General features: G+C 41.1%; 1 protein-coding gene across 1 annotated transcript in view; it reads left to right on the top strand.

The window, feature by feature from the left end:
- The window catches only part of DNAJC13 (DnaJ heat shock protein family (Hsp40) member C13), a 127,655-nt gene that overhangs the window by 89,821 nt on the left and 20,997 nt on the right, over nt 1-16,837 (top strand). The window contains exons 36-45 of the mRNA XM_056129669.1: nt 210-288; nt 2,638-2,773; nt 4,779-4,963; nt 5,335-5,409; nt 7,771-7,890; nt 9,174-9,353; nt 9,624-9,791; nt 12,547-12,660; nt 14,366-14,482; nt 15,713-15,890. Of these exons, the coding sequence (XP_055985644.1) occupies nt 210-288; nt 2,638-2,773; nt 4,779-4,963; nt 5,335-5,409; nt 7,771-7,890; nt 9,174-9,353; nt 9,624-9,791; nt 12,547-12,660; nt 14,366-14,482; nt 15,713-15,890 (1,352 nt within the window). The remainder of the gene's footprint in view (nt 1-209; nt 289-2,637; nt 2,774-4,778; nt 4,964-5,334; nt 5,410-7,770; nt 7,891-9,173; nt 9,354-9,623; nt 9,792-12,546; nt 12,661-14,365; nt 14,483-15,712; nt 15,891-16,837) is intronic.

The raw sequence follows: 16,837 nt of genomic DNA, 5'->3' as shown, positions 1-16,837 counted from the left end.
ACCACGAGGAGCTTGCCAGGCTCTACCGTGGAGGTGGGATATTCTCAGTAGCTTGCTGGGCTCTCCGAGATTGCATTTAATTTGATGCTTCGTATATGACTACGTAATAAAAGCAGGGATCCTGAAATATCAGTAGGTATTATAGAATGAGATTGTGACCTTTGTCTTGTTCTGTACTGGATTAACAAAGTAGTTTTCCTGTCTAACAGGCATGATGAGAGCAAGATTAGGAAAGCTTACTTCAGAATGGCACAGAAGTACCACCCTGATAAGAACCCAGAAGGAAGGGTATGTATGGCATCTGAAGCTGGGACTCCGGGTTGGTTTCCTGTTGCTGGGTTTTCCTGCTTCAACCTGGATGAAAGATTTGGGCTCCCTCTCTGTAGTCTTTGTTACATGGTATACCCAGTTTGTGTTCACTTTGTAGCCTGCTGACATACCCGTGTTTCCTGAAATGAATCGACTTGGTTTGATTTATCACGGGAACCGTCTGTGACTAATCCAGGCATTCTATGCTTCTTACATGTCTGTTTGAAAATTAGCTCTCATGGGCAATCACACAAATAACAAAGTTAAGAATATAGGTGAACATTCGTAGATTGTGCTGTTGCTATCCACATTTTGGGTAATATTTTTTCTAAAGATATCCAACTTTGCATCACTCTAACTGAAGTTAGAAACATTTATGTATTTTTTTTCTACAACTCCAATAAAGGTTACAATAGTTTTAACTTTTATTGGTATTGGTGTACTAGTTACAGCCTTACAGCATTTCCAGAGTGCCCCAAACTCTCCACCACTGTCCTTATGTTGCTTTCTTTTTTCCCTTTTTTCCCCAAGTCACTCCCAGCTGTGCTTAGGGATTGGTTTGGGCTCTGTGCTCAGTGACCAGTCTTGGTAGTGCTCTGGGGGTTATATTGCAGTGCCAGGGATCAAAGCGAGGTCAGCTGCATGCCAGGCAAGCATCTTAAGCACCTGCTCTCTTTCTCTGACCCCTTATGTCATTTCCTAGTCTCTCCCCAGTCCCTCCTCATCCCCATCCCACCACATACCCACTGCTTAATCTTAAATTATGCAATCTGGGGCTGGAGCGATAGCACAGCAGGTAAGGCATTTGCCTTGCATACAGCCAACATGGCCGATACAGGTTCGATTCCCAGCATCCCATATGGTCCCCCGAGCACTGCCAGGAGCAATTCCTGAGTGCATGAGCCAGGAATAACCCCTGAGCATCGCCGGGTGTGACACACACACAAAAAAATTATGCAATCAAAGGCCAAGAGTTGCTGCTAGCATTATCTGGTCTTGCTTTGTCCACAAAATTTCCAATGAAGATTCATAAAAGATGAAATCAGACAAGAATCGCTGAAACTAGAACTTTAATAAGTCTGGTGCTTGAGACTTAAAGCATTTTCCACTGACTTCATGGTCATCTCTTTTTAATTAGAGACAGACAGTATTCCCAAATGGGAAGACTAGGCATTGAAGAGATGCCACTTTTATCTGTTTAAGGGCAGCTTTAATTAAAGAAAACAACAAAAAATCCACAATGTTTTTTGAGAAATTCAGAGTAATCTAAATTCATCTGGAAGAAAGAATAGTCAAATAGGAAGAAATTTTGAAATCAGTATTAAATTGTTGAACTTAACCTGTCAGATATTTAAGTAACCTAGCAAACTATGGTAGTGAAATAATAAGTATTGCCACAGAATCTTCAAAGAGGGTCGGTTCCTGCTTTTAGCCCCAGTACACATATGATCCCTTGGACACTTCCAAGGGGTGACCCCTGAGCAAAGAGTCAGGAGCAGCCTCTCCCTGAACACTGTCAGATGAGACCCATCTCCTCTCCCCCCTCCCTGCCTCAAAGAAGAACTGTCACATAGAGGGACTATCACATTGAGGAATATAGAATAGTGTACTAATTTAAGAGCATGGATTTAAGTGTCAGACCTGGGTGTGCATCTTAATTCTGCCACTAGAGTTTTTACTTTAATGAACCTTGGGCAAGTTATGTAACAGCATCTATAAAACGAGTATAATTCTCATGACTGCTTTAAGTGCTAAATGGGATAATGTAGTAAGTGTAGCCTAATGCCTGTCATATTATTCAGCAGTAACTCTGATTATAATTTTTTAATAACTCTAAACTGTTTCTAGAATATGTTAATTTAAAATGGTATGTTCCGTGTAAACCAGGAAAAGAAACATTTTTCTGGGGCCAGAGAGATAGTACAGAAGGTAAGGCGCTTGCCTTGCATGCTGCCAACCACTGTTCAAATCCCAGCACCACGTATGGTACCCTGAGCACAGAACCAGGAGTAAGCCTTGAGCACAGCCAGTTTGATCCTAGTAGCCCCCTCCCCAATTTTATTTTTAAATAAATTACTGAATAGTCATTTAGGAGGGAAGTTCACTTTAAACTAATATGCCTGCTATGTGTAAATGTAGAAATAGACTTATACCAGAGAAATATATACCTTCAAAGTAGATTACTATTGGAAGGAATTCCATAATATGAAAAGCAAAATAAAGCAGCAACTAAAGAAGTTCATGGTAAAATTCAAACTGGTTGTGTTCTATTTAATTACGATTTAAGAGCTTCCAAGTTTTAAGTTAATTGTCTTTGATTACTTACAGGATATGTTTGAAAAAGTAAATAAAGCATATGAATTTTTATGTACCAAATCAGCAAAATTAGTGGATGGACCAGATCCAGAGAATATAATTTTAATTCTGAAAACACAGAGCATCCTCTTCAACCGTCACAAAGAAGGTAAGACCTGTGCAGTTTTCTGATTTCTCCCACCTCTGTCTTCTACCATGCTAACTTAGTTCTTTAGCAGAGTTAGGGCCGTATTGCGTGTGTGAGGACCTGGGCTTAATCCCTGGCCCTACAATAAAATTAGAATTTTTATTCCAAAAAATCTTGAAATTTTAGATAGAGTAAAAGAGGGATTTTTTTGTTTGTTTTTTAAATAGGAAGATCCAAATAATTGGATTATTTTGGGGTTTAAAAAAATGCATAGACAATTGGTACCACTGGGGGGGGGGGACTGGTGGTAATAATTGTTTATTTTAAAATTTGGGGGTCCACAACCGACAGTGCACAGGGCTTACTCCTGGCTCTGCACTCAGGGGCCACACCTGATGGGGCTCCGGGGACCATAGGTCATGGGAATCCAGCTGGGTCAGCTGCACACAAGCAAACTCACTCTACCTGCCGTGCTGTTATGCTGGCCCCAGAATAATTGTTTTATGACCTTCCACATCTTAGGTATGTTTTTCAGTATTTCTCATTTCCAACAAGGTTTCTTTTTATTCCTACTAAAGACATTTTCATTCTGTGGAGGTACTTGGAGCAGTTTTTGTGGTTAACCATTTATCAGCAAACATTAAATGAGAGATCTAAAATGGATGAGTCTAGAATTTAAGAATCTTTGATGCTGTTCTTAATAGTTGAAACACCCATTTGCTCTACAGGATGTTGGGTGAGATGGAAGAGTAATTAGAGATCTGCTAACATGTGGAGTGTTGGGTAATTGATGATAAATGATTGTAGTTGTGGGGCGCTAACAATTCAGTCACTGATGAGAATAGTAATTTATTAATTTTTTTGTATATTGAACAGAATACATTTCTAATGTCTGTAGGTTTATGCCATTTGCCAATAATTAGTATGAGTTTAAATCTTTTCAAACTTTTGTGCTATTAATACTCATTGTTTTTTTAGGGTACATCCTAAAGGAAATTTATACCCAATAATTTTTTTTTTTTTTTTTGCTTTTTGGGTCACACCCAGTGATGCTCAGGGGTTACTCCTGGCTCTGCACTCAGGTATTACTCCTGGCAGTGCTCAGGGGACCATATGGGATCCTGGGATTCGAATCCGGGTTGGCCACATGCAAGGCAAACCCCCTACCTGCTGTGCTGTTGCTTCAGCCCCCCCAATAATTTCTTAAGGGTCCTGATGTGATAGGATTTAGAAAAATGAATGCCTTTTTTCTTCTTATAATGTTGAAGCCAATAACCTTGCATGTTTCTGTCTAATTAAGTTTTTTTTTTAAAGAATTGAACCAGAAGGCACTTGTACATTTTAGTGTTCACTTTCAAATTTGCTTATTGAAATGTAGAATTAACTAATTATAGTTAGCAAATTGTTACTTTTTGCCTTCTTAGTTTGTTACCTGGAACTTCATGGTGCCCAACCACCACCAAGAATGACCCCTAAGCCAGGAGCAGCCCTCAGTCACTGCTGGGTGTGATCATTAAAGCAAAGAAGAAGAAATTAACAGTTTTGCTAGAAAAGGAAAGACCTAAAGGATGTGTAATACAAGGCTGAATTATTTTTTAGACTAGAACTGGGAGACATTTAAGTGTTGAATATTTTATCATTTGTAAAAAAAAATTCAGGATCATTTGAATATTTTATCAAAGGCAGCATAAAGTAAAAGTAAAGGCCCTCCCGTTGATCATCGATTTGCTCGAGCGGGCCCAGTAACGTCTCCATTGGAGACTTTGTTGTTACTGTGTCTGGCATATCGAATACTCTCGGTAGCTTGCCGGGCTCTCCAAGAGGGGCGGAGGAATCGAACTCGGGTCGGCCATGTTGGCTGCATGCAATGCAAACGCCCTACCCGCTGTGCTATCGCTCCAGCCCTTTCAAAGGCAGTATCAAAGGCAGTATAATTGAACAAAATATCAAAATGAACTTATAACCGTGGTATTAACAGCTTTTCTTTTGTTATATTTCCCTTCTAACCTTTCTTTTTTTCTTTCAGATTTGCAGCCTTATAAATATGCAGGATATCCCATGCTGATTAGGACTATAACAATGGAAACTTCAGATGACCTCCTGTTTTCAAAAGAATCACCGTTGTTACCGGCTGCCGCAGAGCTGGCTTTTCATACTGTCAATTGCTCCGCTCTTAATGCAGAAGAGCTCAGAAGGGAGAACGGGATAGAGGTAACCTGGGTTGCTTTGTATATATTGTCGTCAGTTTGTGGTTTTCTTTGTATGACACATGGCAGTAGAGATGCCACCAATTATTAATACGGTTGTCAGATTCTTTATTTCAACAGGTAAAATACTCTCCATATTCTAGATCTAAAATGAAAGATAGAAGCTTGATTTCATAAGATGAATTAAAGAGTATTGGAGTCAAAGTTGTATTGCATACAGCGTAGTTTATTGGCAGTTCTTTGTTATTTAATAACCATCGATTGAGTAAACAACTGTATAACCTTTAAAAGATATTTAATATTTTACTTTGATTCCTTCAGAAAAGACTTTAATTTCTAATGAGAATGGTTAACGATAGGCTTCTTTCTCTGCAGGTCCTCCAAGAGGCGTTCAGTCGTTGTGTGGCTGTCTTGAACCGGTCTAGTAAGCCAAGTGACATGTCAGTACAGGTGAGGTTGAAACAGGATTCCAAGAAAGTTACACAAGACTGGTAGCTTTATAGGTTTGGGGGCCGCACCCGGCGATGCTCAGGGGTTACTTCCGGCTCTGCACTCAGGAATCACTCCTGGCGATGCCATTAGCGTAGACTGGAACATCCAAGAGCATCACTGGGAGGGCTTGGAAATTGTGGGTAAGCCTTGCTACTTCCCATCACAGCCCCTCTGGTCACGCTTCTTCTGTAGTGCTGGACTCTATGGTCTTAGAATGTGCTCTGCTAGTGAATTATAAGATAATGATGATGCTGTTAGTCTGTGCATCACTCTTCCAAGAACCATTGCTCCAAAACTTGTCATCATTTGCTCCTCCCCTCCCCCCCTAAAATCCTAACTAGTTTAATGAACTCTTTTGACCACACACCCAGTTGCACAACTGTGTTATCTTGCTATTCATTTTTACACATCTTAATTCCTCCCCTAGTTTCCATCTCTACCTCTCTCAACATCCACAGTATTTTCTTTGGGGTATTTTTTGTTAAAGTTAGGAATATTGGATTCTTTGTTGGAAAATTGTACAATCATCTCTGAAGATGAGTGTAGAACACACGTTTTGTTTGTGTGTTTTTGTTGGAGGTGCACTTGGTGATGTGCAGGGGACCTTCAGTGCCCAGCGTCAAACCCAGCGCCGTGGCCACTCAAGGCATGTTCTCTGGCACCTTAGCTACCGCCCAGCCCCTAGGATGCATCTTCTGTGTGACCCTTTGTTTATGCCAGCAAATTCTAAGCGATTAGACTGTCAAATGCAGGCTTTTCTGTTTCTTCCTTTATTTTGAAGTATAGAAATAGGATCCTGGTAACACTGGACAAAAATGTATTAATCCCAGAGAAAGGCAAACTTGTTTTATTTTTGGTTTTGGTTTTAGTTTTTGGTTGTTGGGGGGCACACCTAAACTGCTCAAGGCTTACTCCTGACTCTGCTCTTGTGGTGCTGGGGATTAAACCCAGGTCGGCCGTGGTGACCTGCTGTACTATCTTTCCGGCCCCCTGGCAGTCTTTTTAATAACAGATTAAAAAAAAATATTTTGAGGCTTTCAAGCTACACATAGCCTATGCTGCATGTTTGTTTTCTTTCCGATCCTATAAAAATGTAAAAGCTTCCCATTGAGCCTCACTTAATCCCTGGCACCACATGATCCCCCGAGCATCTCTGAGTGTAGCCATGGAGATCCCTGAGCCCTATGGGAGTGGCCTGGGTGATGCCCTGCACCCCGTTCGTGTCTGTAGGCTCTCGCATTGAGCCAGATTCATTTGGCTAGGATGGACTCTGAACTCTTGGGCCTTCTGAACTCTGTTTGTAAGACCCCATGACTCCATTTGAAAGAAAACATGGGGCCAGGTGTCCAGGGTCAATTTGGCATGTGTGCTGTGGCGGCTATGGCTAGTCTGCCATTTTCTACCCAGAGTTTTTTTGTTGTTGTTGTTGTTTTGTTTTTTTTGTTTTTTTAGTAGCACATTTATTTGTCTTCTGAGGTTAGACATTTTGATTTTAGCAGCAATAATAAGAATGTATATGCTGAAACATGTAACAATTAGAAAATGCTTCTTGTGTGCTTACATTTAAAATTGCCAATTCCTTTGGTACGTGAGTGCTTCCAAAAGCCTGACAGAATGCAGTAGATAGTAAACAGCCAGATCTTGGCATTATTAAATGATACATGAGACAGTTATGCTAATTTAGCCTTTGACTCGTCCATCATTTACCTTCTAAAGGTCTCTTTTTTTTTTTATTAGTGAAACACCATGAGGTACAGTTGTAGATTTACAATTTTTTGTGCTTGGGTTTCGATTATACAATGATCAAATATCCATCCCTCCACCAGTGCCCATTTTCCACCACCATGGATAATATCCCTCCCACGCCCATCCCCCCCATCCCCCCCCCCCCCCCCCCCCCCCGCCTCTGTGGCTGGGCAATCCCTTGTGTTCTCTCTCTCCTTTTGGGTGTTGTGGTCTGCAAAAGAGGCATTGAGTGGCAAACATGTTCAGTCCATAGTCTACTTTCGACATGCATCTCCCCTCCTGGGAGAATCCTCCAAACACCCTTTATTTGGTGCTCCCTTCTCTATCTGAGCTGCCCTTTCCCCTAGAATGCCCGCTGGCCTCTAAGCTATTCTACCCAGCGTTTTAACCAGAACAACTGGTGGTATGGCACTAATCGATCCATATTCTGTTGACATTTGAAGCACTGCTATGTCAGTAAATATCTAGGAATCTCAGCTGGCTTTGTTTCTGGCAGCCTTCAGAGAGAATGCATTTGTAATTGTCTTTTTTTTTTTTTTTTTTTTGGATTCTTGCTCTGTCTGTTGTCTGCAGGTGTGTGGGCACATAAGCAAATGCTACAGTGTAGCTGCTCAGTTTGAAGAAAGCCGGGAGAAAATCACAGAAATGCCTAACATCATCAAGGATCTCTGTCGGGTGCTCTATTTTGGCAAGGTAAAAGTTTATCTGTTTCACCTTTTGGATATCATCAGCATTGGGTTTGCTTGTCAAGGGAGCCCAAATGAGTTTGTTCTCCAAAATTATTTTTAGGTAGATAATTTATTATCTCCAAAAGCATTTTTCAAAAAAACCTAATTGTAAACAAGCTTGAGTTCCTAGGCTAACCCACAAAGTGTCAGACCAGAGTGACGTAGTTAAAGGAAGTGGGTTTCATTAGAACCATAGAAGAGAGGCAGGAAGTAAAGAGGAAAGGTGAAATTAAACAAGTCTGGTGAAAGTGGAGAGGCTGTGAAATCTGAAACTTAAACTCAGATCATTCCTGGTGGGAAAGACTTTAGTGATCTCAGCGTTCCCTGTGTGTCCCATTTGCCAAGGGGAGTTGATTACAGTCACATGTGATGCATGAGTAGGAGAAAAATCTCTTAGGGAACCAGACTTGGAGAGTGAGTTGGAATAGAACAGGACTCCAATGATCTTAGAGTAAGTGATCAAGAAGTAAGGAATCTGGGCCCAGGGAGATAGTACACAGGTAGAGTGCTTGCCTTGCCCGTGGCCAACTCGGCTTTGAGCCCTGGCACCCCATGTGGTCCCCCAGGCCCTGCCAAGAGTAATCCCTGAGCACATCTGGCTGAAAAACAAAAAAGAAGGAATCTGTGAAAATGTCTCCTCAGCTCTGTTTACTAGATATCATTATAGTTGTTTATTAAGAATATAAACTGATTGGGGCTGGAGTGATAGCACAGCGGGTGGGGCGTTTCCCTTGCATGCGGCCAACCCAGGTTGGATTCCCAGCATCCCATATGGCCCCCCCCCCCAATCACTGCCAGGAGTAATTCCTGAGTGCAGAGCCAGGAGGAACCCCTGAGCATCGCTGGGTGTGACCCAAAAAGAAAAAAAAAAGAATATAAACTGACTGTAGAGAAGTAAATTCATACCCTACCTAGCTCTAAGTATTGGAACACTTAGGGCCACTAGAATGTAAGGTGTTATAATGCCTTATCACTGTTTTTAAAAAGACAAAAAGTAGAGAAGAAAACCCACATTTTTTTTTTTTTGAAAACCCACATTTTTGAACATTGGCTCCAAACAAAAAAGCAGTTCAGTCTGTAATTTTTTCAGAGTCTCTTTTTATTTTAGGCATTAAAATATAGGGGATTCTGTTGTAAATTAGACTCGAAAATGCACAGTCAGATAGTTAGCAGGAAATATTTTAAAGCCGGTTTCTCCTGGGAACTTTTTTTCTCACCCTATGATTAATTCCATTCTTCCTGTCTCAGGGTATTCCACGAGTAGCTGCTCTCGGGGTCGAATGTGTCAGTTCTTTTGCGGTGGACTTTTGGCTGCAGACGCACTTATTTCAGGCTGGGATCTTGTGGCATCTGCTAGGTTATCTGTTTAATTATGACTACACGCTAGAAGAGAGCGGCATTCAGAAAAGCGAAGAAACCAACCAGCAGGTAACCCCCACGCTCTTTTCCAGATGTATTTGACCTCAAAATTAATGCTACAGTGACTCTAGAGACAAAGCCCCAGATGTCCAAGGCACCCTAAAAATAAAATTCGTCCATATAAATTTGTCCAGGGGAACTAGAATGATGCTACCTGGAACCCTACTTTGTTGGGGTGCCTGCTGCTGTGTAAGTCTGTTTCAGGCAGGTTTAGACACCATGAGGGTAACTGTTCAGTGACAAACCCACTCTTATGTATGTGTTTATTTTTTGTAACAGGAAGTAGCCAACAGTCTTGCCAAACTGAGTGTCCATGCTCTAAGTCGCCTCGGCGGTTATCTGTCTGAAGAACAAGCAACCCCAGAAAATCCAACCATCAGGAAAAGTATAGCTGGCATGCTGACACCATATATTGCTAGAAAACTTGCTGTGATCAGTGCTACTGAGGTAAGGGTTTTAGAGGTAGCCTGGGGCTTAGTACTGCAAGAGCCTTGAAAACAGAAGAGGGGGTCCAGGGAGATACAGTACAGGGGTTAAGGCACTTGCCTGGCGTTCTACCTACCCCAGTTAAAAATCTCTAATACCTCATATCGTCCCTGAGCATCGTCAGGTGTGGCCTCCAAAGGAACAAGTAGTAAAGGAACGTAGCAGTGTGGAAAGGAAATCTAAACATTAAAATGTTCTCAACCAAGAAATTTTGTTACTGTGGATTATTATTGATGCCAGCTCTCTAAGTCTAATCTTTGTAGAGGTCAGTTAATTAGCTTCGTCTTTCTTAGTTGTAAAGTCATCATTCTTACTAACCAAGGGACAGGGCAAGAGCCTGCACTTGGAACCCAGTTTTCTCAGTGGAGTCAGGAGACCCAGTGCCTTCTGTATAGCCATTTCATATAAGCGTAATGGTTTAGATCATGATTCAGTTCCTGAAAGTGTATACACCGGCTTGTGTGCGTGTGCTCATTCTTCTTTTCTCTCTGTTGCTCACTCCCTTTCTTTTTCCCTCTTCCCAAAATGACCCTTGGAAGATCACTCATCCTCATTGCCCTCCTCTGTGGATCACGGAGAAACAGTCTTAACACAGAAATAGACTGGAGAACTCCATTGAATGGAATTAAATTCCACTATATTAAGTTTCATTTTGTGAAGGAAACTTTATATTGCTACTTGAAGATGTTGATATATTTTGAAAAGCTTTTTGAGTGGAAAAACAATTTAAATTCCCTCTTTTGGTATTTGAAAAAAGTATCTATGTGAATAGATGGATCTTTATCAACATGTTGATGACAGTTATCCCTGAATAGCATAATTATAAGTTACTTTTACCTTACTTTGTTTTCTCTAGATTGTATGATACTTTCATAAGGCAAAAGTTCTCAGAATTCCAAATGGAAAGTATTTTCAAAATTTCTAAATAGCTTGTTTTTAATCCAATCTGATAGTCTGTTCTTAATATTAACTATTATTTTTCAGTGCCTCTGAATAAAAGAATGAGGTGCCATGACACTCTGGGTCTTTGTTCTTTTTCTGGCCTTTGTATTTACCTATGTGGTACTTCTTACCGATTGAAAACTTTTTTTTTTACCCCAGAAATAGTACCAAACTGACAACCAACTGCCAAAGAAAATAACCATAGGAACATTTAAATCATGACCAGAATATCATCTGGATTTAATAAAATGCTTATTTTAAATTGCCAAGTCTCTATGTTTAACATTTTTCTAGTGGTTTTTTCCCCTCCAGACATTTAATATTTGAAAACGAAGTTCTGGGGTGGAGTACAGTGGATAGGACGCTTGCTCTGCTTGCTGTCAAACCTGGATTCAATCCCCAGCAACCCATGTGGTTCCCCCAAGCCCACCAGGAGTGATCAGGAGCCATCCCTGAGCTCAGAGTCAGGAATAAGCCCTGAACATTGCTGGATGTGGCCCAAACCAGAAGTAAAACTTTCATTAAAGCACTTAACAAGAGTCAAATGGCCAAGCAACATTCATAATCACGAGAGCTAACCAAGGGGAAAGTGCACTTGCTTGCTAGCTCAGTGGTCATCAGCTTCTGCAGGTCTTTTTAATGTAGACCAAAATCAGGATTTGAACAAGGAAATCTCAGTTGTGTGTCTGCCTGTATGTTTGGGTTTGTTTTGTTTTTGGGGTTTTTTTTGTTTTGTTTTTTTTTTTTTTTTTTGCTTTTTGAGTTACACCCGGCGATGCACAGAGGTTACTCTTGGCTTTGCACTCAGGAATTACTCCTGGCAGTGCTCAGGGAACCATATGGAATGCTGGGAATGGAATCCAGGTCGGCCACATGCAAGGCAAACACCCTACCCGCTGTACTATATAGCTCCAGCCCCTGCCTGTATGTTTTATTTCCCCTCATAGAACAACGATTCATAAAGTCGAATGGGGTTTTTTTAGATGTACATATAAAGGCAGTATGACGTGATTCATTATAAGCTCATATTTACCCACTGTTTACAACATGCTTTGATAGGAAGTGTCTTTTGTTTTCACAGTAGCAGAGCAGATGTTAAGAGTCTGAGTTTAGACTGTGAAGTGGAGCCTGGTAAATAGGACGTCAGTTGGGGTGCATGTCTGGTACGCACCGACCTAAGTTCACTTCCTGGCAATGCCTGGTCCCCCTAGCATTACCAGACGCACCCCTGGAGGCTCTGAAACACTGTTACAGTGATCCTGGTGGACCCCAGCACCACAGGGCCCTAGGAGCACCACATCCTTAGGCCCTGCTCTCAAGTGCCAACCAGGAGTATCCCTGTACCCCATGAGCTGTTTGAAAGGTTCCCCGTCCCCTCCCCCCACAAAAAAAGTGAAGTTAACTCAAATTTGAATCCCAATTTTTACCACTTCAGGGCGAATAATTTTACTTTGCTTTTCTTTGGTTTTTCTTTTATTTGAAAGCGTTGTGGGGGCTGTTCCCAAGCAACACTCAGGAGCCTAGGAGCCACTGTGGGCAATGCGTGGGCAACGGGACTGGACAGCTCAGTGCCTGGAGCTGTCTCCCCAGCCCCTTAATAGAGATATTTCAGTTGCAGAATGAATGATACTAACAGACTTCTTACGATTGCTGAGAGTCATTGTGCTCATAGCACGTCACGGTCCTTATCCTGTTAATAAACAGTTTAATAACTTGAATTGGTTTTTTGTTTTTTTTCTCAGTGTTGGCAAAATAGTAATATTCTGTCTCCTAGATCTTGAAGATGCTTAACAGCAACACCGAGAGTCCCTATTTGATATGGAACAACTCTACAAGAGCAGAGCTACTGGAGTTTCTTGAATCCCAACAAGAAAACATGATTAAAAAAGTATGTTGTCCCCTAAAGGGAAGAGTAAGCAAAAGGGAATGCCCTGGCACAGAGGCGGGGGGAGGGGGGGGCAGAAGGGCTATTACTGAGCTCATTGGTGGTAGAGAATGGGCACTGGTGGAGGGGTGGGTACTCGATCATTGTATAACTTAAACCCAAGCACGAAAGTTTGTAAGTCTACAACTGTACCTCATGGTGTTTCACTAATTAAAAAAAAAAAAAGTATGTTTTAGAAATGTCTTGGGTAGCTTTCCCTAATGGAATCTCTGGAAATAGGACTTAATATTGAGGATCAGTTATTTATTGTTTGTTTATCTGATGGTAATCAAGCCAATAAATTTTTGTCACCCAATTGTTTTGGGCTTTTCTTACTATATTTAAAATTGTTAGACCTTTTTTATGGCTGTTACATCTGCTTTTGCTCAGCTGTCTTCCCTTTTGACCAATTTTTTTTTTTCCTGTTTTATTTGTTCTCTTTCAACCCTTGTCCCCAGTAAATCAATGTTGCTTCCTGGTAGCAAAATTAAATAGGTTCTTCTATCCTGCTACAATCTATTTAAACAATGAGACAAATACAGAGATGCTAGGATAGAAGATTTAGAAGCCAGCTTGGATAATCATGTACTTGCTGGTTGAGTCTTGACGGTTTAGATTCGAAGGTAATTGTGAGTTTGGATTTATTAAAGCGTAACCGTCAGTGTTGTGTCCTGAATATTCAAAATTTGTATTTTCACCCTTTTCGTGATATTTAGAACTCTGTCTGCCCATTCGAGCAAATCAGTGAACAACAGGAGGACAGTGCACGTGCAATTATCTGTAAAATAGAAGTTTTAAAAACTGTAAAGCTAAGGCGAACAGTTCTTATATTTCTGAAATAATTTATCTTAAGTTCTGTGTGATTTTGGCCTAAGTCTTTATTTTTCTCTTACTCTTTTTTCCTTTTTCTTAAATGGAAGCACTTCTTGATTTGTGAAATCTACATACTGTTGTCCTGTCTTTATTCAGAGACTTCACTTTTAGTCAATGTTGTGCTTTTTAAAAAAAAAAACACATTTATTATTTTGGAGTAATAGATTTATATTATTTTATAATGCAAATTCGTCCAAGATTGAAGTGTTTTTTTAAATAAACGCTTCACTTGAAGTCAGGTGTTCATTCTGTTTATTATAGTTTAGGTAACACAGTTACAGTTGTGTTAATGTGTATGATTGAAGTTAATTGTATCCCTCCACAATGACATGACACTTCACCACTGTCCTTTTGCTTTTTTTAAATGACAGTTTACATATGTTACTTTCTTAACTTAAATCAGCCTCCAAGTGACAGGGCCAAATGTTTGAGTCAGATTAAAGAAACCCCGGGACCTATTTACTGTAGAAACACTTCTACGAACATTAGTGGCTGACCTTTGTGATCTTTGGAACTTTTAAAATGAGTCATTTTATATTAGTCTTTGGACTGAAAAATTAAAATAACTCCAGGCCTCTGCCAGAGTTCATGTTCCCAGTTATGTTAATATTGAATGTTAATACTATACTGGGAGCTCTCATGCGCATCCCACCACATTAGTTCTTGGAAAATGATGGGATTTCCCAAGTTACTTATCTGAAGTAAACTGAATATGGATATATTTACAAGCCAGATACCAGTGGTTTTCGTTTCTGTCTAATAGTATCTTCTCCTTCTTCTTTTTTTTTTTTTTAAGGGTGAATGTGACAAAACTTATGGATCAGAATTTGTCTATAGCGATCATGCCAAAGAACTTATTGTGGGGGAGATTTTCGTTAGAGTATATAATGCAGTCCCTACTTTCCAACTAGAGGTAAGCTGTCTACTGGGAGTTTGGTTTAAGCCTTTGATCATTTGTGATTAAAAGCTACTGTTTCAGTCTTTCACATTCTGTGCATTGAAATAATTCCTGTTCATTGCTAAAAGGTTTATGCTAGCTTGGGGGGCGGGAGGAGGGTGCGGTTGATAGGGCAGCTACTGAAAACTCTTGGTGTCTTGAATGTCATATTAATGCAGTGGATTCACAAATACGAAGTGACTCCTTGTCCAACTATTTTTTACGTCTTACATTTTATTCATACTGCTGCGCCTACCACAAGTCATACAGTGACCCTTATCCTTACTAGACTGGCGTGGAAGTGACACATTTGTTTACACGCTCGCTCTGTCTTGTAGACTCTCAGGCCGTCACAAAGCCTTCCCTGGTCAGTTGGTAGAAGTGAAGAAGAAAATACTATCATAGACCAAAGAGATCTTTTAGATGACTGAGATCACGTCTAGTTTCTCTGGGTTTTGTTTTGGGGCGCCACACCCACCTACACTCAAGGATCACTCCTGGCAGGCACAGGGGACCGTATGGGGTACTGGGGAGCCAACCCAGAGTGACTGCATGCAAGGCGAGTGCCCTCCCACTGTACTGTTGCTCTGGCCTCAGTGCTTGAATGGTTTCCACGGAAAAAGAAGTGCTGAAATCAATTCAGAAAACTGAAATCAATTTTCAGCTGATTGGTAGCTTGCTGGTACAGCATATAGACTATGCATATTGGAGGACCAACCCTTGTTGTCTAGTAACTCACCCAAAACTTTGCCCTTAAAATGTCATCACAGAGTAACCTAAATAACTGTGAAGCAGATATGAGCTTATTGATTTTAGGTGTACTTGGAAACTCCTTTGAATTTTAATCTAAATATATATAATTTTTTATTTCTAAAAATACAGGCAGATGGTAGAAGTTACATCCCATGCTATCAGTTACTCTGATTGGTAAAGGGAGGAGATACTTTGAGCTCAGAATTGTTACTCTAAGGTACTGATGGAAGTGTATCAGATCTCCAGTATACTGGGACCAAAAATTTTGAGATACACTTTCTAATGCCACTGGGTTTTGTTTCTGCCCCCTGCCCCTTGTAATTCATAGGAGTGTCCGTGCATAAGTTTTGTCTGGGAGGTTTCAGTATGGTGATGTTTCGTTTGTCTGTCTGTTTGTTTTTAATTGTATTTCTGAGCATACCCTTTTGTAAAATACTTGCCTTCTTGACCTAGGTTCCAAAAGCATTTGCGGCAAGTCTTTTGGATTACATCGGCTCCCAGGCCCAGTACCTCCACACGTTCATGGCCATCACACACGCTGCAAAGGTGGAGTCCGAGCAGCACGGAGACCGCCTGCCGAGAGTGGAAATGTCTCTGGAGGCCCTGAGAAATGTCATCAAGTACAACCCAGGTATGTGGCCACACCTGCCTTGGTGACAACGTTACAGAAGAAGGGTCCTAAGCGGGTCAGTTCTCCATTTCACCTGGCAAAACTGTATTTGGTTATGATGGCACAGTTGATGTAAGAATCAGAGGAATCGGCCCTATCATTTACCTAGCCCAGCAGTCTGGTGGGAGAGGGAAGGCATCGTATTTCAGTGGGTTTAATTGTAAGAGAAGATGAGTACTCAGGGTTGGAAAGGCAGAGTAACTAGAGTAGAAGCAGACTGAGGAAGTAAGCTGACTGCATGGAAGTTGTTAGTGTATAAGAATTGTGCTAACACCAAACCACAGAGTCAGGAGATTCCAACTATAAAACCACACTCAAAAATGTGCCTGTCAAGAAGACAGTCTGGAGGAAGTGGGGAAGAATGGGAGTGAGCCTGGGAATACTGGTGGAGGGAGATTGACACTCGTGGTGGGATTAGTGCGGGAACATTGTATGTTTACAACTCAGCTGTGAACAACTTTATAAATCCTGATGCCTTAATATCACACAGTCACAATCACAACCATCCTGTTATTCATTGATTGCCTCGAGCAGGCCCCAGTAATGTCTCCTTCATCCTAGCCCTGAGATTTTTTTTTAAAAAGTGCCATATTTAAGGCTCTTTCAGAGTTAGGAGAATGAGACCCTTCATTGTTACTGGTATTTGGCATATTGGGTACGCCACGGGAAGTTTGCCAGACTCTGCCATGTGGGCAGGTTACGTTCGGTAGCCTGCCAGTTTGTCCAAAGTAGGAATGAGATGATAAGATGCTTCCGGGAGCTGGGTTTTATAGTCTCTGAGTCTTGGCCACTGATGGGATTACACGGCGCCAGGGGGCCAGTTGGTGGGTGTGAGCCTACTCGGATCGGGGCTGAGCATCCTCCACCCAGATCCGCCTTAACATAAATAAAAGGTTTTAAACATTATG

The sequence above is a fragment of the Sorex fumeus genome, unplaced genomic scaffold (assembly GCF_029834395.1).
Source record: "Sorex fumeus unplaced genomic scaffold, SorFum_2.1 ptg000072l, whole genome shotgun sequence".
Classification (NCBI taxonomy): Eukaryota; Metazoa; Chordata; class Mammalia; order Eulipotyphla; family Soricidae; genus Sorex; species Sorex fumeus.
Note: the sequence above shows the minus strand (reverse complement) of the source record. Positions and strands in the feature narration are given on the sequence as shown.